Source organism: Rhynchophorus ferrugineus, unplaced genomic scaffold, assembly GCF_030347505.1.
Source record: "Rhynchophorus ferrugineus isolate W39M unplaced genomic scaffold, kcgeb_rfMv2 rfM4, whole genome shotgun sequence".
In the NCBI taxonomy this organism is placed as follows: domain Eukaryota; kingdom Metazoa; phylum Arthropoda; class Insecta; order Coleoptera; family Curculionidae; genus Rhynchophorus; species Rhynchophorus ferrugineus.
The window spans coordinates 19,055,400-19,083,188 of NW_027472583.1; the positions used below are offsets into that span (position 1 = coordinate 19,055,400).

A 27,789-nucleotide genomic window follows, 5' to 3' on the forward strand; every position below is an offset into this window, starting at 1 on the left:
TTTATAAACAATATTGTATGACTGTAAAACGAATTTACAACTTTTGACATGCACATACTGATGACGTGAGTTTACTGCTGTTTTGAATAGACCATATATATTAATCGATTAAGCGAAAATTTTTCCTTCTTTTTTTTAAGGAAAACGGAAATACCGAAATATAGAATATATGATATAGAATAGAGATTAAATGGCGTTACACTAGGCGCATTATTTATAAATATAATTTTAATCTAATTGGGCGGTGAAAATTGAAACACGTATGACAATGTCGTATGAAAATATTGTGAGCGAAACTTGAAAAAGGTTCAGGCCAAGGAATTTGAAGCATTTGATGATATTGCCAAATAAATGTTCGTGAGAGCCTGCTTGAGCTTGAGCTTTAGCAGCTTCTGTCGGATTTGTTCAATGATACATCAAATCATAACAAATTATGAATATAATGAACAAACAAACAATGAAGTTGAAATTAAACATTTTGTATAGTTAAATCTCTACATGAGCGAAGAAAAAGTGATATTGTGGAGGATCGGAAATAAACGAGGACTCTAATAAAACAGAGACGCCAAAGCTTTTTATATAAAACTAATTTTTTATTTGTGGAATGGTTAACGGCTTAACAAAGCCAATGTTAAAGAGCGCCCTGGTTATACAATATTTTTCCAAGCTGCTTCAATTAATAATTGTAATTGGTCTGGAAATGTTTTTTTTTGCTCTATTCAGAGAGCCTTATTACGGACCTCTGGATGTTTTTATATCAGCTCTTTATGAATATATATAATTTATTTGCTGTTTTTTTGGAGATATAAAATGTTTTTGTTAACAAAAAAAGCACATTTCAGACATTTTTGTGGTGAATATTTTTATGCTACTTAAATAGAGCCATAAAATAAAAAGAGCTTAGAAATTCGGAATGATATTTGAATCTGTGCTCTAATAATTTTACAAATAAGACCAGAACATGATCAATCTGATTAGAATATTTTTAAATGAAAATATAAACGTGTTTATCAACATAATTTATATGAAATAGAAACGTAAACAAAGGGCTTCTCCAACGTTATTGTATATTTGTTCAGAATTATTCTAAATATATATCTAGTTTTATTATTAAAATACGAAAAAAAAGGCCACCTTCAGTTATTATAATTATTAATTAACTTTTTCAGTCTATAAACTGAAGTTTTTCACCAAAGAAAATTTCCTTTTAGGAACGAGCAATATATCAGTCATTTGTATAAAGTTATTTTAATGTGTAAGTGAAAAAGCGTTTTTGCAAAGCGCATTTCAATAATAGATGTACCCTTTTAATGGATGCTTTTATGTAACTTTTGTAGTAACATCATATTTCCGTTAGTGTGATTTCGGGGAGAATATCTAAACCAAGTAATTTTCGAAACCCTTCTTTGAAACTAGCTTCTTATTACCAATCAGTGAAAGAAAAATGTTAGTTGGAAGAGGCAACGTCCAGGCTATATGAGATTCATGAAGGCGTGATAAATCAAATATGGCTCGATTATATTTCAGTTCACCAGCAATCCACAAACGGACACGAACCCAAGTATTGAGCTTCTTTTGGTACAGATATCCAGATTGAAAATAACTAAAAGAAAACTCATACTGGCATTCTCGTAATCACCATAACGCCTTAAAATATTTTCGAGAGAAGAAAGAAAAATGTGATGGCCTTTTATTTCATTTCTTTTAATTGTTCCTTTCTCTCATTTTGCTATACATACCAATGAAGACTATAATGTTCTAGCGACTGTTTTCTTTTGCGCTTTAGTACGGCTTCATTGGATAATTGTAACTAGAGATAAATCCCACACAACGATTTATAAATAATATATTAATATAAAGTTCAGTATATTCATATCAATTCAGCAGTTCATATAAAGTAATTACAGATCATAAGTTCATATTCGAATTAAAACGCTATTAAATACTGTTAATTTAGTTGATGAGTGATGATTCGCAACATTTTAGGTACAAAAGATTATTATTAAATAAGTCGTTTTGTTCGGTAATAAATACATAACCTTATACTACAAATTACAATTGTATTTTGCTCAATTTCTTTGGTAATGTTCTAATTTATGAATTCCATATTATTTCATTTTATAAATATGAATTTTTGAGAATTAGAGAACAATCACACCTGAATGCTGAATATTTTTCAACATATTAAACACTGAATTTACAGTCACCGTATGTAACTGGGTAGCATTTACATAGGTCAGGGAATTAAATTATTTATGAACTGCTAATGCCAATACGTTCTGTTGCTACAAAATTTTCATACCATCGTTATAGGATATTTTTATTAATATTTATAATTTATAATTTAATAAAATTAATTTATCATCAACAATCTGCTCATGGGCAATACGTATTTTTTGACATATAGAAAATCGCTGCAGTAAGTGATCTGCTGTACAAAATTTTAATACAAATCTTATTCTAGAGACTATTCTAACTTATTCTTAAATTTTATTCTTAAGACTGTTCTAACTTATTTTAGAGATTATTATCTCACTCTATATGTCTATTAATCGTTCGTATAGTAGTATGCGTTTGAGCCTACGCACTTCACTGTTATCGTGCACATTTAACGCTATGGTGAGTTGAATGGGATGTACCAATAGTCTTTCAGAATACTTTGCTTTAAAACTTTCAAACTCGTTATGGGTTCTAAAGGAATATCGCGCTAAATTAGTTTGTTGGAGACGTAATAAGAAGCATCAACGATGGATCGCAACACTATTCTGAAACTTTTGAAGGATAGCTATGTTAGATTTGCTAGTACCCCACAGTCAATGGCAGAGATCCAAATGAGCCTAAGTATTTACTTATACAGCAAAACCTTGTTATCTAAGGATAATTTAGATTTACGCACTAGCAGCCACTACATTTGGTTTAGTTTGAGCTGAAGCTGTTTACACTTGCATTCCCACACATTGTCTGCTTGTGGGAGTACATAATTCTAAGTTTCATTTGCATGATCTCCATAAGAACTTTCCAGTCATTTATTACCTCAACAATTTTTACAATGTATACTATCGCCTGTTTTCACTATAAGAAATAATATCTTTGTGAAGAGGTAATACTTAAAATTATATCTACCACCAAGATATTTACCACCCCGCATGAATTTCTTGGTCCTTCCTGCACTCTAATAGACTGTGCTTTGTCGTTGCAATATCTCGGAAGTAGTATATTGATGATATTTAGTTCCATACGACTGGGGATAGTGCAGTTAAACCACAAAGAGTTAATAGGCAATATTTTCATTTATATAGAGTGTTTTTAAGTCAATTTTGAAGATTAAAGTATTTTGGTCCACCCTGTATATCATAAAACATACTTGCTAACATTATATCGAATAAATTATACGCATAATTACTTACGAACACACGCCATATTGACAACTTAAGTATTGAGTGGCTTGGGAAATGAAAAAAAAACTGAAGTTTATGTAAAAACGGCAACTTTTCATGCGTAGTAAAAATAAAATTCCGTCATAAGTGATATAATATTTTCCCCTGATATAATATTCATTGCTTTAAATTGGCCCCTACGGAGTAAAAAATCAGTTTTATCTTTCACGAAATATTTTCCCTCTTCCGTCGAAACCAGGTAAATTTTTTTCGACAGTTTTTTTTCTCGGTTAAGTAGGATAACATAAACCTGGATTGTGTGTACACATCATATAAAATTTTTATTCATTCAATAAAAACGACTTACTTAGAATGTCTAGTTTTGTTACAATATATAAAAAATTATATAAAAAGTATAACTTGGAATAATACATTAGCATAACTAGCGTTTGAAACTATCGACTGAAAATCGTCGAAACAGTCGATAGTCGCAAAACAGTCAATAGTCAAAAACTAGCAACTGAAAATAGTAATTATTATTATCAATCAGATTCACGGTTGTACTGCTTTTTTCCATTCGTCATGTCAGACGAAGAGGTTTGAGTTATTTTCTGTATAAATTGTGAGAGAGGAAAGTATGGAGATAATTGCTTGGATCAGTTAATTTTATATGTGCTTCTTTTTTCCAACGGTAGTCTAAGCCAGGCGAAGATGTATATATTCTTTCACGTACTTACTTTAAGAAAGGAAAGGACATAAATGATTACCATGCTATGAATAATTTAATTTTAAAGAAGTAGAAGTAGAAATAATAATGGAATAATAATCCCACAAATGCTTTATGGTATTTTAATAATATGTTAATTCCTATTTTTAAATAACACATTATAATCAATATAGATAATGTAATAGAACTTAAACAAAACCAAAAAACTAAAGATGTGCAATAATCATGAATACAAAATAAAAATTAAACATATACCTAATCATATTAAAATTAAATTAATGGTTGTATGTATTATTGAACGGAAATATTCTTTAATCACTATTCAAAATATAATATACATGTTCAGCTTCTCTCCCATGATGCAGTTTCTTCAATTGTTAATAATATGGCCAGATTTTGAAAAAACTCGTTCCGATGGGATATAACAGGTCAGTGGAAAAGTCCCCGGCCTCACACATAGATGGCGCTACTCGAATTAAATCCACATATATTTTAGTTAGCCATAACCCTCAAAACATGCGTGTAAAAATTTGACAGCTATCGGATCCTTAGTTAATGAATTACAGCATTTTGAGTCAAGCAACTTTTGTAAATATTTGTGTAATAATATAATTGGGTATGAGAAAGCACTGTGCAAAGTGGTTGCTGCGGGAGCTCACTTTTGAGCATAAACAACGACGAGTTGATGATTCGGCGCAGTGTTTGAAGATAATCAAGCTAAATAAATCCGAGTATTTGCGTCAATATGTAACAATGGATGAAACATGCTCCATCGTTTCACTCCGAAGTCCAATCGACAGTCATCCGAGTGGACTGCATACGATAAACCCGCTCCAAAGCGTGGGAAAAGGTAATAGTCGGCTGGCAAGGTTATGGCGTCTGTATTTTAGGATGGACATATAATAATTTTCATTGACTACCTTGAAAAAGGAAGGACCATCAACAGCCACTATTACATAGTTATTGAACCGTTTGAAGACCGAAATCTGCCGCTGAAGTGCTGCTTCACCAAGACAATGCACCGTGTCAAAAGTCAGTGAAAACGATGGCGAAAATCCATAAATTGGGCTTCGAATTGCTTCCTCATCCACCGTATTCTACAGATCTGGCCTCCTGCAACTATTTCCTGTTCTCATATCTCAAACTTATGCTCGCTGGGAAGAAATTTTGGTCGAATGAAGAGGTGATCGTCGAAACGGAGGCCTATTTTGAAGCAAAGGACAAATCGTACTACAAAAATGATATCGAAAGGTTGGAGGGCCGCTATAATCAGTGTATCAACCATGAAGGGAATTATGTTGAACAAAAAAAACTAATTTTGCCAAAAAATGTGTTCTACTATGGTTAGCCGGTAACTTTTCAATTAACCTATTATGTTGCAGGTATAGCCTATAATTTATTTTAAATATTAATTAATATTTTTAATGTAGCCGATATAATTCGAATAATATAATTTTGTGAGCTTGACAAAAATCTAATGGGTTTTCTTCGCCCAATAAGTGGCATTTCCAAATACAGGTCAATTTGTAAATGTGTAGCTGTATCAGGTGTAATTATTTATTTCACTCTAGCTAGTTTTTTATCAACATGTCTCCAAATGTAATATATTCTTCGTCAGTGTTTTGGACTTGAATTTCGAGTTGTATTGTATTCGTATATTTTGAAGTTAGAATGGAAGATATACCTTTCTATTTATATAGCATCAGCATTATTTGTAATACCAAGTACTGATTTCTTTAAATCGAGGATTGCAAATAGCAGAATTTGAAAATCTTTTGAAAATATATACAAAAAAATAGTTTCTGACAAGCACATTACAGACATGTCTTGGGAAAAATTAAGGAGTAACCCTATGAAACCGCATTGATATGATAAGTGCTGTCTAAAGAATAACATAGGTAAATAACCTTATTTCAAAATTACTACAATTAATGTGTTTTATATTTTATGTCGAAAATATGGCTTTTGGAAAGAAATTTAAAAATTAATTGTTGAATATAGTGCGGTTAGTGGGTGGTTATTTTTAGATGTCGATGTGTCTTATACATATTAAAATATTTATAGTGTTCTATGAATTAAATAAAGCTATTAATAATACGACATTATTGTTTTCAACCTTGTTCCAGTTGCTACTTCTAGTATTTGTATAACTTTCATATATGTTCCGAATAAATCCTCTTTTATCCAAATCGTCTTTTAGTAGTCAGCTTTTATTTTTTCATACTAATCAACTGTTTTATATAAAATAATTAAAACACTGTTAACAAATATTTCACATTCAGAATGGTAATTAAATTTCTAGAATATATCATACACCATGTATTAAATATAAATTCGTACCTATTTATATGTTTGTCTCTATCCTCGACGGATGAATTGCCTGATTATACATTTTATGCCACAAAATAACGTTAATATTATTAAATTATGATTTTATTTTGTCTACCTTATAGTAAAATTTCCATATATGTAATATTTTCTCTTGGGGCTGTATATATCTTGTGATGATTTTGGATTATTTCGTTGCCATTAAGGAACTGTAAGTGTTTAAAATACGCTCAGGAATCGAATATATATATATATATATATATATATATATATATATATATATATATATATATAATACTAAAGTTGTATAAACAAAAGTCTTATGACATTCTGATCATAATATTCAAAGGAGTTCAATTTCAATATTATTATTATTCTTCCTTATCATAACTTTGTTGATTATGTTACTGGCCCTACTTACAATATTTCATATTCTTGAAAAAGCTCTCAGACGGTACATATTATTTTAACAACAAATACTGCATTTGTACCGTCAAAAAGTGGTTCACAAAACATCCTATTTTGTTATTCCATTGTGATGTATGGTTGTATGATGTTGTAAGTAGTGTTGTATATTAAACAAAAGAATACGCGCCTCCTAACCAAACGATGAAAAACGTCAAATAAACTTTCGCGCATGGTCTCGCACAGCACCCGAACCATTCGGTTTGATCATGTCTGTATTCACCGTAATACGAACTGCTAAAACCGATGTTTTTTCAGTGAATAACGCTATTGCAAGTTATATAAATATTATATAAAATATTTTTCTTCAGTGGTAAAAACATCAAGCAATTATCCAATTGAGATATAGTTTAAATCTATGTCATTAAAAACAGTTCGTCGTATTTTCTGCTGCCATTTATTTACTACGAATCATAAAAACTAAAGTGAAAATCTGAATTCGAGCTCACGATTTCGTATTTGCTAGAAAAACGTTTTTATTTAATAAAATCTACAGTCTTGAAATGTTTTTAAGTGATAATCATAGTGATAACATTGAGAGTTTTTCAAAATTATAAAATTCTGTTAATGGCGTTAAAATTCTGTTAAAATTCTGTTATTCCGGTTAATGTTATGATTTTTTATTTTTTACATTTTAAAATCTCCTTTTACCAGCGAGGCTTTATCTGGGCTGGACCTACAGTTTAACGTGGGCTCGAACCACGGTCCTCGGCACTATACCTACCGCCTGGCGAGTGACCAACTTAGAAATTATCCCAGAAGACATCCGGTCATACCCAGCTTGGTTACCGGCGTAACTGGGAACATTTTCCTTGTCGCATTTTACACTCTTGCCTAGGAAAATCGCAAATATTGAACAATCACACATATAAATTTACGACAATGTCCCAGCAGGATTCGGATCCTTGATTATCGCAACACTGGGTGGACCGTCCTGTCGCCTTTACCACTGCTCCTGCTATGCCGGCCATTATTATTTTAATATATACATTTACATTATTGTTTTTTATTTATATTAATTACATGATCAGTAAAAATACATAGCAATTATAATAAGTAAAATAACAATATAATTTATCAAAATACACTAATTGTTTTTTAAAATAAAATGGATACATTTTACATATTAATTAATATTCACTATATTAGGTTCAATTCTCTTTTTATTTACAAACTATGTATGAAATAGAACAAATACTATTTGGTATATCCAAATATGGGAAGAATTATTAATAAATATCTTCTATATAATTGATTCTATGTATCAAATATATAAAGAGCATTATTATGGCAAATATTTTTCCGAAATTTTTCCCGTCTTTTCCTTTTTTTCAAAGCATTTTAAAAATCGTCCATGTACGAATGGAAATTAACGAAGCTCCTTCTACAAATATACGAAGAACTCTTGAAACTGAAATTAAATTGACCTATTTAGTGCCGAGAGTTTTTTTTTATTTGACATCATTTGACTTCAAGCAGAAAAATCATTTTAATAGAAGAATAATTTTTAGCGTTTCAAACGAAGCTTTTGATTTTTTTGCTTGCGTTTTTTTCGGGTATTCGTTTGTTATTTCTCGTTACTGAATTTTTTTTTAATTTATGATAGCTATTTGTTGGATGTTTTAAATATTTTAGTATACTTTTTAGCAACTAGGACTTAGAAGATTGAACGGTATCTATCTATCTTATCTAGCCCTGCCCAGCCTGGTTACTGGCATAATTGACATGTTTGTTCCTTGTAGAAAATAGTGGTCTTATCTAAAGACACAATCACAAACCAAAACTACACACATATTTTAGTGATTCAAACCTGCGACTATTGAAGTTGTTGTTTTTTTTAACCGGACATTATTTTGACATATAACATTATCTAATTAATGAAAATGGAAAGAGTCCATGTAAACAACCTTTAAACAACATACCCACTGCGTTGCATTAGAGAATTTTTGTTTTTCTTCTACATATAATATCAGTGTATAGTATATACAAACACTATCCAACACTCATTTACTTGTTTAATTTGAGCAAATCTGGAAGAAAACAGTGTTATAAAAACGCACCTTTGATGTGTGTTGAATGCTTGTCAAGAGAATGGATACTTATAATTCATATAAACAGAATTTTTGCAGAGAAATTGCTATTTAACGTATATTAATTATAATTGTAATAATTGTTAATGTTATTGTTGTATACCTTAGTTAATGTTAATGTTGTTTATGAGATATATTGTTATGAAAGTAAATACCAGTCAATTTTTGAAAACACTGTGATTTAAAAATTGTGATATATAATGAAAATATATTTTGTACTGGTCTTATTTAAACTAGGTCATTTTTTAAACTGAGGAAAGGTTTTTGCGACGACTCTATGTGAATTTTTGTGAAAAATTTTCTTGGTAAGCAGCAGCGAAAAATAAACGAAGGTTCTTGTGTAAATATCGGAAGCCAGTTCGTTTGTTGAATAAAAATGACTTTATTTTGTATAGGGTGGTTTGTTAGGGAAGTGGTTATTAAGTAACATATTAAAATTATTTTATATATCTATGATGATTAATGTTTTTCATTATTAATAGACGGTTTTGTAGTGTAGCAAAGATAACGGAAGAGTCATCCTATTTATATTATAGTTGTAGACAGGGCATACATTTTTTAAATTTCATCATTATGATATGATTTTGTTTATAGACAAGACCATAATACCTGGCAAGTGACCAGGCTCAGTAAAGTCGTCCAATTCCTAGGAGGGCGTCTAAGTTAGGGACGTTATCAGCATGTTAAGCAGATTATAAGAATAATTAATTCATATAATATATTAGATCCTAAAATCCAACAAAATACCACTGTTTGGTTTGGTATAAATTTGAATGGTGATAAAGAAATCCAGCTTTTAATGATTTTATACTTAGCTTAGAAAATATCTTACAAATATAGTGATTGTTCTTCCTTCTCCAATACTTTTAAGAACTATTTCATTTTCTTGCTTTATTATACTAGAAACAAATAAAGCAAGGACTACTTAGTCAGAAAAATGGATAAAGTGGCTATTTTTAAATCAATGCCAATCAATTTTAAGTTCCATTTAATTTCTCTACAAAACCAATTTAAAATTTTCTCCTGGTTTTCTTCTTTTCTTCTTTTATATATATATATATATATATATATATATATATATATATATATATAAATACATATATATATATATATATATATATATAATAATTGTTTATCAAAATAAATAGTATTATAATATTTCACCAAAATTACTGTAACTTGTAAGTCAATTGTTGAAATGACGAATTTTGAAATTTTTTAAAGTATCGTTTGAGGAATACTGTTATTTATATACCTTCTAAGTTTGTCAAAATTGGTGCCATTTATGTATAAAATCGGATATAGATTCAGTGATGTGTTGTTATTCGCTATTAAAAAAATCGCTTTCTTTACAACAATATTTATTAATCACTAATCTATTAAACCTATTTAAATTAATTATTAAAAAAAATCATTTATTCAAATTTGAAAAGCTAGTTAATTTTTAGCAACATGAAAGAAAAGTCTTAGCTATTGATAATTTTAGATGGAGATGTTAATCCTTCAAAGCGAAGAATCATATGTTCATTCGAAATTACTGAAATACGTGGAAATTTTAATACCAGCATACATGGCATTTTAAGCAAACATATCCATTTAAAGAATGTCGATAACAATTTCGTTCAATGTAAATAGCTCGTCGAATGTGGGAATACGACATGTATTTGCGTTAAATGATATTAACATGTTTTCATCATCATTATTCTTTATAATGTTCCAATTAAATTAAATCTTTCAAAAACACAAACAACTTAATAATAGCAATGTACTATTATTACTATTAGTATTACTATTAAAGACATATTTAGGATAATTGGTAACTTAAATATAAAATGAAAAACAATCTTAAAGATAAAGAAATAATAAAGGGTAAAGTAGTAAAAAAATTGCGCAGCAAAAATAAATAGTCCTGATTCGTCCATTGTTTGCTCATCATCAGGATATAAAGTTTCTTACTCTGATTAGTCATGACTGTAGGACTCCATATCTCTATTTAACTTTTCTCATCGCTAGAGATGCTTATCGTGCCAACTTACGAATATTAACTTTTTTTTATTTTTCACTTTGTTCCTACCTCTTCTTTCTTTTACGCCTACCTCTTAATATATTCCTTAAACTACTTAGTAGTATAACTTTAGCTTTTGCTTAATATCTCGACTTAATTTGCACTATTTCTCCAAATCAATAAATTTTGCTTATTTTCATTACAAAACTGACAAAACCTAAACATTCTTCTAGAAAAAGAGCATTTTTGATGTAAGCTTATGTTTCAAATTTAATTGGAAAATAATTATATTTTAAAGCAATACATTTTTAAGTTACTGGCTACCACATATATCTTTCTCACCAGAAAGTATACTTTAAAATGTAACCAGATGGCAATATTACTTTGCGACAATTAGACCAAGGAAAACAGAACTATTATATTTTGTGATAATTATAAATCAAAAATTAATATTTCTTCTTTCCCATTATGATTGAAAGTGCGGTTTTTGCAATTCTTATATTAAATTTTTGAAAAATACGTTTAAAGTGAGAATTCAGGAAAATAAAATGATTGTGTAAACTGTGAAAATAAACGAGGCTTCTTATGTTTAGACACGAAATGGAGCTTTGTTGTATCCATTTGATTTATCTGATGTAATTTTTTTCATTTTAAGGACGGCGCAAATTTCGAGGAAAAAAAAGAACGTTAGATTAAGAAGACTATCGTTTTAAATCTTCTCAATTCATTATTTTAATAGTCTTGGTTAATATGCTTGTTGTGAATATTTAAGTTTCATATTCGGCAGCAGATTTTAATAATTAATTGTGGCGATAAATATTAAGCTTTCGCAGGATCTACATTTGACATTTTACTTTTAAAGGTATAACATTTTTACTGTTAGAATATACCCTTGCTTATTAATAATGTTTTGGAGCATTTATTCGAATATCTATAAATTTTGTCTTAATTATAATCTAATTATAATTTTTTTTTATTACTCTTCGTGAGTCCACAATCTGCCCTATTGGCAATAAGTATTTCTTCTGTTTATATTATATATACATGGCATGTAGAAAATCACTTCATTAAGCAATCTTCTGTATAAAATATTATCTTAATTAATTAGTCTTATTCTAATGCTTATTCTAAACTCTACACATGTCCAGTAATCAGATCAGGTGGTGTTAAACGTTTTAGTCTACGCACTTCACTATCACGTCGCATATTTAGCTGATTAACGAGTACATTGGGATGCACTGACACTCTTTCGAAGTACTTCACACAAACACGTTGGATTACACTCGTTATAGGTTCTAGAGGAATATCGCGTTGTATCACTTTATTTGAAATATAGTACGGAGCATCAACAATGGCACGCAACACCTTATTTTGAAACCGTTTAATGATGGATATATAATCTAATTATAATAAAATTTTATTTATTATCTTTCAATTGGTAGTTATTTTTCACAATAGCTTGTTTGTTTGTGATTATAGCACTTAGTATTTTGTTTGCCGTTTTTTGTTTATTAGCTACTTTGTAAATATTGCATTATGGCAGAAATGTCAAATGAACCAGAAATATATTTGCATTGTGGTCAACAACTTGGTCAACTATAACATTTTTTGATTTGGGCACAGAGAGATGATTACTGATTTCGTTGGACATTTATCCCCTAGAGATTATATCTCTCATTATGTTGGAGCCAAATGTATCAAGTATTTATTCATATACAAAAGATACTTTTCAGTTTCAGTTCAATTATTTCTTCTTCACAGAGAACTGCCAAAATGTGGTTAATTATATCTAAATTAGTTTAAATCTCACACCACTCGATGAAGAATATTTCTCCATCTGTAAGCTTCGAAATTTTCAAAATGGAGTTTAACGAATGAAAGTTATTGAATTAATATACAAAGACTCATATTGAAATTGTTTAAACATGTCTATCAAATGAAAGGCCAAACAACTCCTCGCAGATTTATTTCGTGAAATCAGCTGATCAAATTGAGGGCGCATTAAGTAGCTCCAAAGTTGGCGTGGGCCAAGATCATTGAGAGCGATATTTGATGAAGAATGCTCAAGAAGGCATGCGGCACGAACGACAGAGCATTGGTTCAGATTAGCATTGGGAACTATCGACTGAAAACAGTCGAAAGAGTCGATAGTCAAAACACTAGGGAATGAAAATAGTAAATACTATTATACTTACTATACAAATGCACGCATGGTTCGTTTGTTCAATTCGTCAGACGAAGATGTACGAACCCTTTTCTATATAATTGCGAGAAAGGAAAGGACAGAGATAATTGCTTGGAGAAGTTAATTTTGTATGTGCATCTATTTTCCAACGGTAGAATAATCGAGATGAAGATGTCCATATAGCTTCAAGTACTAACTTTAAAAAAGAAAAAGATAAAAATAATTACCGAATAATATTAACATGCAATTAATAGTTTCATTTTAAACGAAGTAGAATTACTTTTATATTTGAATATTCTGTGGATCTGCAAAAAGGAATGGAATTTTTCTTTGGAATGTAATAATACCCCACAAATGTTTTACCGTATTATAATATGTTAATTATTACTTTCAAATAATATACTATAATAAATATAAACAATACAATAGACCTTATACAAAATCTAAAAACTAAAGATGTAAAATAACCATAATTACTAAATAAAAAAAACATATATCTAATCATAAAAAAACTAATTCATGACATAATTAAAAATGATCGCACAATAACTACTAGATCATTTTTAAATAAAGTAAATGCTTTATATATTATTGAACTAAAATATTTTTAAACAAAAATCGAGAGAGTAATTGCAATATTACCTTTATATATATATATATATATATATATATATATATATATATATATATATATATATATATATATATATAAATCAGTTCAATAAAATTAGTAAAACCAAAAATAGTAACTAAAAGTAAACGACTGAAGCAGTCAATAGTAAATGGTAACAAAATCAGTCACACCGAAAATAGCGACTGAAACAGTCACTGGAAAAAAGTAGTAAAATCAGTCCAACCAAAAATAGCGACTGAAACAGTCGATAATAAAAAGTAGTCAATTACTAAACAGTCGATTTCAGTTCAGATATTGTCTCCAATCGCCAGCTATATATTGAGGATTTCTATATCTTGACAACATATAATTTATAACTCTGAACTGTATCAAGTATTTATGAGTAAAATAATTTAGAAATATTATTTTGATTATAGTTTACAAATAAGATGAATTTTAGTTCATCTTTTTTTTTATATTTTAGTGTCTTCTTTTGGCCAACTGGGGTGTATCTGGACTGGACCTAATGTTTCACGTGAACTCTGAACCATGGTCTTTATCTTTAAGCCTATCCACTGGCGAATAATCAACTTGGAGATCATCCTAGAAGATATCGTTTATATATTTTATATTACTATTATTTATTTTATAGTTAGTTTATATGTTTATATCGTTATATAGTTTATATTACTGTATGCTCCAAAACCTTGAATTTATCAATATCCAATATTAATTTGTTTCTTAAATGAAAATGATTCTTGTTAAAAATGAACCCATAAGAGCAGATGCTAGGATTATCAATTTGTAGGGTGTCTGTCGGAATAGCCGGAATTATTTTGCTCGGGTTTATCTGCAATTGCAAGAACCTTTTGGCCGCATTTGAATCTGAATTTGGAAAATGATGGGTTCATGTAGTAGAAACTCCTGCGGAAATCAATTTCCTAGAGGAGATTGTATCACTTAATTTCCCCTGCAAGGGCCAATCTTTGTCGAACGAGTAAATAAGAGTTTCTAGGTTTAACGGTGAACCTAGATGTTAGGCTTTGTAAATCAGACCACGTTCGCAGACTTGAAGTCAAAAGCCTTGGTGACAGTGAAAAAGGACGACATGCATGAATTCTTGGCACGAAACTTCAATTGTTCTTATAGAATAATATGATTTTAGAAGTGTACTTCTAGAGATAGGTTAAGATACCAATCAGTTTGAAAATAGACACGGTTCGACTTTTTCTTTGAGATAATTGCAATATGATTAAATTTATTTTTTGGTTATTTGTCAGAAAGGTATTTTATTCTTCCAACAAGAATTCGTGTCTAGAAATAAGTAGAGAACAGAAATAAGTCTTTAAGTTGGTATACTTTTGATTCATTTTAAATATAATGTTATTCATTTATGTCAATTCCTTCCTGTTATGTTTTTGACGAAATAAATAATAAAACATACAAGTGGTATTATGAAGAATACAATCAAAATATTTTTGTACTTCTACTAATAAAAATAAATTCACTGTGAAACTGTACGTTTTTTTTTGCTGTATAAATGAACGGATAAACATTAATTCCAACCATCGATTGGTAATAAATTTTGCATATCTGGGACATTTTTGTTTATTCGCCGAACGTGCTTTAATAGAGATTCGTGTTTATTTCTCTGCATTATTTGTTTTTGTTCCAGTGGATACGTATAATGGCAGCAACTTGAATTTCTGGAGAGTGGACAGGTCTCAAATGGGTACCTATTTGTGCATTGCCAGTAATGACGTTCCGCCGGCTGTCAGTAAAAGAATGTCTTTATACGTAAACTGTAAGTAGAAACTATAATAACTAAAAATTAGTTATATACTTTATATATATATATACATATATATATATATATATATATATATATATATATATATATATATATACGTATATACATATTATATATATGTATATATATATATATATATATATATATATATATATATATATATATATATGTATATATATATATGTATATATGTATATATATATATATATATATATATATATATATATATATATATATATATATATATATATATATATATATGTTATGATATCAGTTATGATGTTTTATTATGTCTATAGTAATGGTAATTAAGCTAATTTTCAGTGAATTGTATCTGTCAAGCACTTTAAGGAAGTAATTTCAAAACAACAGTTTCTCGTTTGAGCTGGACCATTTATCGAGCCTTCTTTTTAACTTATTTGAAATAGGTGCAAGCGCGTGGCTCGCCAAAATATGATCGGATCGGATGATCGGAGCCTTCTGTATTAGCGGATGCGATAAAACCTTTTAGTAATTTCTGCCATCCTAGTAATTTCAATATTTTTTTAAAATGGTTTTGAATGAGAAGACGCGTCGAGTTGTAATGCTGATAAATCACTTTATCATGCTTTTGAATGTATTGTGGACGTTTTTTGATTACTACACACCTCAAACTTATCATTTTTTGTGATAACGATCAGTATTAACTACTTCTCCAGGGTTCAACAGTTCATAATATATGATACCAACCTGATACTGTCAGTTGCAAAGTATGGTCTTGCGAAAAGAGCCATTCGGCCTTAGAGTCGATGAGCTGACTTTGACAGGAGAGAACTACAATTTCTTTCATTAGAGAATGTGGAAATAAAGGGGTTACTTATTTGTTGCAAATTTGTTTCGTTCCCTTAGGTAATTGGTAAACAAACACCATGAATGTATGTCAACACTTTTTCCACCCTTCGAAAAAAATGTTGAGATTCGATCTTAATTTCTTTCGAATCTGTTTTTTGAGTAAACAAAATCCACTCAGCAGTTTGACGGAGCCCATTCAGAAGCACCTATTGGTTGTATGGAAGTAAATAGAAGTTTTAATAAAAAATTTGGGTCCTAAAAGAGGCACTTTGGAAATAAATACCTTGACTCTTACAATGCATATTACTCAAATAATATTCTACTAGTTTTGGTTACAATATTACGTAAAAAAGCAATATACACAAAAAATATAATCGCAGAACAGATTCTTAGAGTGGGAATAGTTTCATATCGAATGTTCTCCTATTCTTGTACAAGATCATCCGCCAATTGCTTCAATAATGTTGGAGAGGGAAATCAACTCATTCTCTACTTTAAAATTCATTATTATTCGATTATATTGTGCTGGCCAGGGAACATACTTGATGATATTCTGATTCTCATTAAATCAGTACTAAATTCAATTTCATAAGTCAACTGTGTGATTTTATGATCCTGGCGCTACTTTTTTCGAAGCTTATTGTTGGCTTCCATTATAAAGGGTTTAATCGCAGCACCAATCAGCCCTTCCATGAATGTTGTCTTTGTGATCAATATTGCTCAAGTGTATATTGAATATTGAGAGTTGAAACACTAACCTTCCTTCGTTGATTATGTTTTACCTTGTTTTATGTATGCAGTCAATGTCGTCGATATTGTCGCTCGTGAAATGCTAAACAATACCGCTGTTTTCATTTCAGATGCACCCGCTAACCTAGGTTTAACAAGTTGCCGAAATTTTTGAGTTTTAAAAATCTAAGTAGATTACGCATTTCACCGATAGCTTATTTTAGCTGCCGTTGTTTTTATTGTTATTGCTTCTCTGAATTGTTTTACTCGCAGCCTTTATCTTAAAATACAAACATAAACTACGTATGTATTATAATAAGGAAACCATTTTGCGATAAAATTTGTTCTATTTTTTCTATAGATTATATAATATTTATTGTAACATAACACAGTTAATTTTAAATAACTAGAAAATTTAAATAACAGTAACATGAATATTAACGTTTTGGATCATTTGATACAAACAGTTGATCGTTCTATTATTAGTATAGACGTATACAATCATAAATATATTTAACATTTGGCGCAACTAAAGTTTCATCTCCCTATAATTAATGTTTTATCATTTGAAGCTGGCCATATTCCAATTAAGCATCTATAAAATACTCATGACCAATCCTATCGGTCGATAGTTGTTATCGGGCAATAAAAAGTCAAACTCAAAAACATATTAATTTGTTTTTTTGGGATGTCCAGTTTTTTTTATCTATTTGCAGCTGTTACATGTTTGATGTTTCTGTGGCCGTGAATTTTTTAATCAGTTTGGCTATTATTAAAATAGATAATTATTAATATCACCATTGAAGGAAAATGTAATGATTTATAATATTCCTGGTGATATTAATTTAAAACTTTTTTGATACTATATTAAGTTGTAAGATATGCTTATTGCTCAATGTAGTGGTAGTACATTTTTAAAGCTTGGGCTTTTTATGAAACTATTAATTCTCGTCTCTTTTAAGATATTGTTGGTTAAGTCCGAGAGATATAGTGCATTTTATATTTCTCTAATTGATATAATCCAATGAATTGATGCTGAAATTAAATGACCCAGATAGTCGATAATAAATTCTATTACGAGTGGTTAATATATCTTAGCAATATTTCTTCTTTTATTTTCTGAAATAATTAATATTACTGTAAGAGTAATATTGTTACAATTCTTTCAAGAATTATTAGATTAACAAAGATTTGGTCAAGGTTTATTTCGATACAGAAAGTATTCCAGAAGTTATTTCCCTTCATGCAGCGGAAAAAGAACTTTCTAAGGAAGACACATTTATATTTTTTATTTATACTTAACATAAAAATAATTATGTATTTTGGTAGTTACGATGTAAGTGCAAAATGTGGTGTTTCGATCGTTGTTGCACATTGTATATTCTTTATTTTATTATTAAATATTATCCAAAAATTGTTGAATATATTGTATTTGTAAATATAAATATGAAAATTGTTGAATATAATAGTGTTCAACGGTTCAATGTTACTTGTTTGACCGAATATCATATATGAGATATGGCGTTCAAGGACTTTCTTTTTTTTTCTCTGTAAATAGTTATTAAGTGTCAATTATTTTGCCAATTAATATTTCTTCTTTTATCTTCTGAAAAAATTAATATTACTGTAAGAGTAATATTGTTACACTTCTTTCAAGAATTATTTGATTAACAAAGATTTGGTCATGGTTTATTTCGATACAGAAAACATTCCCTTCATGCAGCGGAAAACGAACTTTCGAAGGAAGACTCATTTATATTTCTTTTTATTTTAGGTTTCTGCTATATCTTGTATCAAATTAACTCAAAACTTTACAAATGCTTGTTGTTCTTTCTTGTTTTAAACTTTTATTTTCTTGATTTATCAACACTACCGCACAAATAGGGACAAACTCAAATATCATATTTTTATTTCATACATGTATACACACAAAACTATTAAATTTATAATTAATATAAATCTCTTTGTTCCAGGCAAATAAAATACGAATTTTGAAATAATCAAATATTAATACAATTCCATTATCGGAATTATCTAGTCGTATATTTAATGTTTTCCGGGCATTATTTTATTTATTCACTTCCATTTTCATTTCGGTAATGGACGAGTAGATTTAAACGTTCTTGAGGGCGCATAAATCAATGTTAGTTCATTGAATCTAAGCATAACTTGAATAAGAAACCGGGGAGAGTGATGTTAATTATTAAGTATATTAGAAATAACACAATTTTTAGAGTAAATTAGTATAATAAATCAATATATAATTATATTAATTTTACTTATTAATTTACTTTAAAATCTGTTTTATTTTACGGAGGGAAGAGGCGACTAGTTGAACGGCGATACAAAACGACACTGACTTTAAAAACAGACACTAGTCAAAAAACAGATGGCTGGACATCCTGGACCGTATTACATAACACCTCCCTCTTAATTTAACGGCCATAGGGATGTTTTCGTCTCGACAGCTTATAATTATTGTAAAATTTTATTTGAGTATCACCTGTACCTTTGTCAGCCAGTTTGCATTTGAAGATTTTAGAAACGACACCATTTCTACCCAAATTTCCATAGTATACTACTATCGAATGGTTTTCTAGATTTGGTAACTCCAGATTCCAATAGTCTACAGCTAATAATTACTGCAACATGCATTTGGCAATCTTCTATTCAAATTCTAATAAACCATGTTAACTCGTAGCAAGTTCAGTTCGTCTTTGGTGGCCTTTTGTACGCTTTATAGCCAGAGGTCGTTGGACACCATCATTCCACCTTTTGTGTCCTTCCAGCTTGAGCTGCGATATTCTTGGCGAAACTCCACTTAAATACACTAAGAAATTTTTCTAGTAACTACGAAAAAAATTCCAATCCAATGCCAGCCTTTCTAATTTTCCTGATAATTAATTTGATTCAAGATAATCGAAAGAATTCAAAAGAGAACATCCCTTCGGATGATACGAAATATTTTACCAACAGAAATATCTGAACATTTGAATCCCTCTCCCTCTCCCTCTCTCTCTGTCTTACCTTTGCAACTTTTTGCATTTTTTTGCATTACATTTGCCACTTCTCATACTAAGTTTTGCTTATACAAGTTTTACTAAAATTTAACTACCACCATATAACTTGTAGTAATTAGGCCCAGAGAAATATAGAACATACGATAAGTAAAAGTATCATAATATAAGATTGTAAATAGTTGTAAGCGTGTGCTAGCATTCTTATATTCATATTTTCACATTTTAATTCAGAAACCACTTTAATACATGTTTATGTTAGTTACAATTGCTTATATCTTTTAATTGAAATGAAAAACTAAACTTTCGAAAAATTATTTTTATTATCAAAATGAAACTGATATAGAAAATAGAGAAATAAATAATGACAAAAATAAATAGAATAACCAAATAGATTCGAGAATTCTGTTGAGTGAATATAGTTACACATGGACACATTCCAGTTTCCATGATTGTTTAATAAAATGTATTTTACCCCTTACTACAACTTTTTTGATAAATATTCCCCTGATGAATCGTTTGTTACCTTTTACAATGGTAAATATTTTATTTATTTTTCCCAGTTCTTTTTTGAAACTTTTACAGACAAAAGCGTTATTTATTTTTGTTTAGTATATAACGGTTCACTATGAAAATATATTGCTAATATAGCACACTGGTTGTAGCAATCTATCTTAATAAATATCCGAACTCCCAATTTACCGTTACCACTATGATTTATTTCGGACCGAGCAAAAGTAATAATAATAATAATAAAAATAAATGGTACGTCATGTAGTTGAGCTGTTAAAGTAGCTATTTCTGTGCGGTTGAGTGGAAAGTTAGTCACAAATTAAATGTGGCAAAGTTAGATTAGATGGTTCGGATAGAGTATTTCATTTATAATAAAAGTTCATGATTTCCCGACGCAAAACGTTCTGTAATATGAGACGAAAATAAGCGTTTAGTTCTAAGTTGCCGAAGTTAGGAGGGCTGTTTGAAAGCGTGTATACGCTTGACAGTTTTAGTTTTCTCATTAACTAATGTTATTTTAAATAAAGGGTATTCCGAAAACAATTACTACTTTAGATCTATGACATGCATGTTAATATGTATACTTACGAAACTCACTAAGTCGCGTCATCTTTCGAACTGTCTAGCTCAGGTTAAAGAATTAAAAATTGATCAAATAATAATAATGTGTAAATATCATGATCTTGTTTATTACCAATTTTTTCTATCGGATTTACATATTAAATAATATATTTTATAATATATATTAATTATTTAAATAAACCAAACTGTTCGTTTTTTTATGAATCTTACTCGTAACAAGATTTTAAAATACAGTCGATGCTTTGGTATCTTTTAACTTTCAATGATATATCTAATGATTATTCAGAACAGTATTGGCAACATAACACTTTATGATGTGACATTTAATAATAAAAATCTACATTTTTTACAATACATTACATTAATCAATAGTTGTAATAAAAAAACAGATATAAATTTTTACAAAATGCCTTCAATTATTTCGCTAAAAAATATATGTTTGCACATTTCCTTTCTGTTGCATTTTGTGAGACTCTTTAAATAAATAGAATCGTTACCCCGCTCTTTGCACAGAATTAAGAGAAAACTGGATTCATGCGGAATGTTTTGAGATTAAAGCTGGTTGCAAATTTAGTATGTAGCTTTCCACGATTCTAATGGAAACTATAACATACAATGGCGTAAGAACGGAAAGAGATATCTTTAAAGACATTTTAGTCTACTTAATTTGGGTTTTAAAAATTTTGCTATTCAGAACAACAATTTTTATAACTAAAACAAGAGATTAAGTTAAAACTTCCAAAAGTGGTTTTCATTGAATATATGTATTATTATAAGGGCTCGTTTTTTAATAAACCTAACTAAATCAAAAAGCTTAACTAAACAATAAAAGTCACCAATTAACAACGAAAAATAATATTTCATATAAAAATTGACACGATTAATTGTAATAGTTACCAATTTATGTCATGCTTCAGCATTTAGCAGTATTAAAAATGTATTAAGTCCTTATAACTGTTCTATTCAAAATTGTTGGACAAGATAGAGACTGTAGTGTTTTCCAAAGTATTTATGATTAAATATAATAATATCTGATGGATAGGGACTTTGATAGACATTTGATGAATCCGTGTATATTCAAAATAGCGTTCTAATTTAATACCTCATTGTTGTCATTGTTGTCAAAAATAACTTTAAATCAACGCAGAAACTTGTTACTGCTGCTTTGTTAATGTTAAGTGTTACTACAAGCATCAGAAAACCCTTTATGCATCTACAGAAAACGTATAGATTGCAATGAATTGTGGGTTTTTGCATTTTGGTAGATAAAATTTAAAATAAAGTATGCATTCTATTTCAATTTTACCTTTTATTGATAACATTAGAGCTTATATAGCGAATTTTCAAATTTCCAGTTTTAAATGCCAATAGCCTTTACATACTGTTATTATTACCAACTTCCTCAACTACAGAATATTTATAAAATATACAAACCCTGAATCTAAGGAATTTGAATTTTAACTAATTTGGATATATTTGCTGTTCGGTTGCAAATTCAAATCTTTGAGAAAATACCTGTATATAAAAAAGGCCCTCCTTATGTTCAGTGGAATAATGTTTAGCTAGCAGAAGCAGAAATATATTTCTGAGGTTTCAATTTGTAGTTATTATTTTTATTGAAATAAAATGTTCTTTCTTTATGAATCTTTCTCCTAACAAAATTTTATAATCCTTTGGTATCTTATACTGTCACTTTCAATGATCTTTCTAAGGGTTATTCAAAACAGTATTGGCGACATGACATTTTATGGTTTTATATTTATATATATTTAGTAATAAAAATCTACATTTTTTATAATACATTACATTAGTCAATAGTTGTAGTAAAAAAAACGAGATATAAATTTTTACAAAATGCTTTTAATTCTTTCGCCAAAAAATATATGCTTGCACATTTCCTTTCTGTTGCATTTTGTGGGACTCTTTAAATAAATAGAATCGTTACCCCGCTCTTTGCACAGAATTAAGAGAAAACTGGGTTCATGCGGAATGTTTTGAGATTAAAGCTGGTTGCAAATTTATTATGTGGCTTTCCACGATTCTAATGGAAACTATAACATACAATGGCGTAAGAACGGAAAGAGATATCTTTAAAGACATTTTAGTCTACTTAATTTGGGTTTTAAAAATTTTGCTATTCAGAACAACAATTTTTATAACTAAAACAAGAGATTAAGTTAAAACCTCCAAAAGTGGTTTTCATTGAACATATGTATTATTATAAGGGCTCGTTTTTTAATAAACCTAACTAAACCAAGCTTCAGCATTTAGCAGTATTAAAAAGGTATTAAATCCTTATAACTGTTCTATTCAAAACTGTTGGACAAGATAGAGACTGTAGTGTTTTCCAAAGCATTTATGATTAAATATAATAATATCTGATGGAGAGGGACTTACATTTGATGAATCCGTGTATATTCAAAATAGCGTTCTAATTTAATACCTCAATGTTGTCATTGTTGTCAAAAATAGCTTTAAATCAACGCAGAAACTTGTTACTGCTGTTTTGTTAATGTTAAGTGTTACTACAAGCATCAGAAAACCCTTTATGCACCTACAGAAAACGTATAGATTGCAATGAATTGTGGGTCTTTGCACTTTGGTAGGTAAAATTTAAAATAAAGTATGCATTCTATTTCAATTTTACCTTTTATTGATAACATTAGAGCTTATATAGCGAATTTTGAAATTTCCAGTTTTAAGTACCAATAGCCTTTACATACTGCTATTATTAACAACTTTCTCAACTACAGAATATTTATAAAATATACAAACCAAAAGTTAAATTTGATGCGACAACACTGCGACGTTAAGACGCCATAAATTATGATAACATGCATTGACAATTTTATTGGAAGCACTATATTAACCTATGACTGAATCTAAGGAATTTGAATTTTAACTAAGTTGGATGTATTTGCTGTTCGGTTGCAAATTCAAATCTTTGAGAAAATACCTGTATATAAAAAAGTCCCTCCTTATGTTCAGTGGAATAATGTTTAGCTAGCAGAAGCAGTATCTTTCAGAGGTTTCAGTTTGTAGTGATTATATTTATTGAAATAAAACCAAACTGTTATTTCTTTATGAATCTTTCTCGTAACAATATTTTATAATCTTTTTGTATCTTATACTGTCACTTTCAATGCTCTTTCTAATGGTTATTCAAAACAGTATTGGCGATATGACATTTTATGGTTTTATATTTATATATATTTAGTAATAAAAATCTACATTTTTTACAATACATTACATTAGTCAATAGTTGTAGTAAAACAAAACAAGATATAAATTTTTACAAAATGCTTTTAATTCTTTCGCCAAGAAATATATGTTTGCACATTTCCTTTCTGTTGCATTTTGTGAGACTCTTTAAATAAATAGAATCGTTACCCCGCTCTTTGCACAGAATTAAGAGAAAACTGGGTTCATGCGGAATGTTTTGAGATTAAAGCTGGTTGCAAATTTATTATGTGGCTTTCCACGATTCTAATGGAAACTATAACATACAATGGCGTAAGAACGGAAAGAGATATCTTTAAAGACATTTTAGTCTACTTAATTTGGGTTTTAAAAATTTTGCTATTCAGAACAACAATATTTATAACTAAAACAAGAGATTAAGTTAAAACTTCCAAAAGTGGTTTTCATTGAATATATGTATTATTATAAGGGCTCGTTTTTTAATAAACCTAACTAAACCAAAAAACTTAACTAAACAATAAAAGTCACCAATTAACAACGAAAAATAATATTTCATATAAAAATTAACACAATTAGTTGTAATAGTTACCAATTTATGTCATGCTTCAACATTTAGCAGTATTAAAAATTTATTAAGTCCTATTAACTGTTCTATTCAAAATTCTTGGACAAGATAGAGACTGTAGTGTTTTCTAGAGCATTTATGTTTAAATATAATAATATGTGATGGATAGGGGACTTACAAATTTAATGAATCCGTGTATATTCAAAATAGGGTTCTAATTTAATACCTCAATGTTGTCATTGTTGTCAAAAATAGCTTTAAATTAACGCAGAAACTTTGTTACTGCTGCTCTGTTAATGCCAAGTGTTACTACAAGTATCAGAAAACCCTTTGTGCACCTACAGTATAGTACGTATAGATTGTAATGAATTGTGGGCCTTTGCATTTTGGAAGATAAAATTTAAAATAAGGTCTACATTCTATTTTAAATTTATCTTTTATTGATAACATTAGAGCTTATATAGCGAATTTTGAAATTTCCAGTTTTAAATACCAATAACCGTTACATATTGTTATTATTAACAACTTTCTCAACTACAGAATATTTACAAAATATACAAACCAAAACTTAAATTTGATGGAACCACATTGCGACGTTAAGAAGCCCTAAATTATGATAACATGCATTGACAATTTTATTGGAAGCACTATATTAACCTATGACTGAATCTAAGGAATTTGAATTTTAACTAAGTTGGATGTATTTGCTGTTCAGTTGCAAATTCAAATCTTTGAGAAAATACCTGTATATAAAAAAGTCCCTCCATATGTTCAGTGGAATAATGTTTAGCTAGCAGAAGCAGAAATATCTTTCTGAGGTTTCAATTTGTAGTTATTATTTTTATTGAAATAAAACCAAACTGTTCTTTCTTTATGAATCTTTCTCGTAGCAATATTTTATAATCTTTTGGTATCTTATACTGTCACTTTCAATGATTTTTCTAATGGTTATTCGGAACAGTATTGGCAAGATGACATTTTATAATGTTATATTTAGTAAAAAGATCTATATTTTTTACAATACATTGCATTAATCAATAGTTGTAGTAAAAAAAAACGAGATATAAATGTTTACAAAATGCTTGTAATTCTTTTACCAAAAAAAAAAACAATATGTTTGCACATTTGCTTTCTATTGCCTTTTGTGACACGCTTTTAAATAAATCGTTACCCAGCTCTTTTACATGAGATTGAGTTAAAACTTCCTAAACGCTTGAAAATAATATTTCATATAAAAATTGACACAATTAGTTGTTATACTCGTCAATTTATGTCATGCTGCAATCTTTAGCAGTATTACGAATGTATTATATCCTATTAACTATTCCATTCAAAATTCTTGGAGAAGGTAAGGACACTAGTGTTTTTCATAGCATTTATGTATCAATAATATTATATCTGATAGATAGGGGACTTACAAGTTTACTGAATCCGTGTATATTCCAAATAGCGTTCTAATTTAATACCGAATTTTTGTTAGTGTTATCAAAAAAAAATTTAATCAACGCAGAAAGTTTGTTTAAAATAACTATAAATATATTTCTTTTTAGGCAGAGAGGTATAAATCTTAGAAAAAGCTAATAAATTATACAAAAATAAATCAAGTCATTAAACATATAGGAAGAATTAAGAGCTAATGGTCATTAACAGCCGTTCCCGTCATAGCCACAGCCTTTAATATTTAACAAATGGTAAATTATGCCGATGACAGTAACACTGGTTCATTCGACATCAGATCAGCACCAAATATTGGGAGCTATCATGAAGATGAATTAAATAAATGCTAAAATTAGTAGTTACATAAGAATTTAAATTATGATTATTAAACTCATCATTCTTTACTTAATTATTATTTATACATTATTATTTTTTATTTTTTACAATTCATTACATCGTTTCAGTGAATTTATTTATGGTATCATTTACAGAATGTAGTACCAAAAATATTTTATAAAGTGCGGAAATGTAAATACAAATAAGAGTCGTAAGAATCACTTGACTTTTTAATACAATTTCGCTTTAACTTCAACTTAGAATATTGTCCTTTGTAACTAATGAAATGCCCAGTTTCTACTAAACCTCTTTTTGCTTAACTGAGTTGGTGCCTAAAGGAAGATAGCAAGTTATGGGCAATTAAACCTGATTTCTTCTCATTTATTCTCTTTTCCAAATCCAGATCCTGCCGCCGTAACCTGACTTACGTCCGACACCCATATCTATTTGTTGAGGAGTGACCATATATTCTTTGAATGAATGTTTATCAGACTTGTTCGCCTTGGAAAACCTAGTTGAGCTCCTTAGATTCCTTTAATTCCTTAATCTACGGCATTAAATCCGATCACAAATTTCTAACTAAAGTAGTCCATACTAATTTTCTAACCTACTAAGTCCATACTAAGCTAACCAAGTCCATACACATTTTATATATTATAAAAACTTTTATATACATATACGTGTTTGGTCACGTCCCCTTTTACGTATGTTTCATTCATTCTTTGAAACTAATTTTTTCAATATTTCTCATTTTATTTCAAATTAAATTTTTGATGATGCAGTTGTTATTGATATGGATAGGCTTGTATTATTTTAGATGAACTAAATGAACCAAACATCATTAATCCAACTAAAAATAAAGCCCTAAACTATTTCTATATCAATATCCACATTATATAAATAATATTTACAAAATATTCACTACATTAAAAAATCATATTGTGTTTTGTATTTACACTGCATATAAGCAAAAAATAT

The 27,789-nt window shown here is 29.0% G+C and overlaps 1 protein-coding gene across 2 annotated transcripts in view; it reads left to right on the top strand.

The window, feature by feature from the left end:
* The window catches only part of LOC143195892 (lachesin), a 266,563-nt gene that overhangs the window by 167,747 nt on the left and 71,027 nt on the right, over positions 1–27,789 (top strand). For both annotated transcript variants that reach the window (XM_076403404.1, XM_076403405.1), the window contains exon 5: positions 15,466–15,594. In XM_076403404.1, the coding sequence (XP_076259519.1) occupies positions 15,466–15,594 (129 nt within the window). The remainder of the gene's footprint in view (positions 1–15,465; positions 15,595–27,789) is intronic.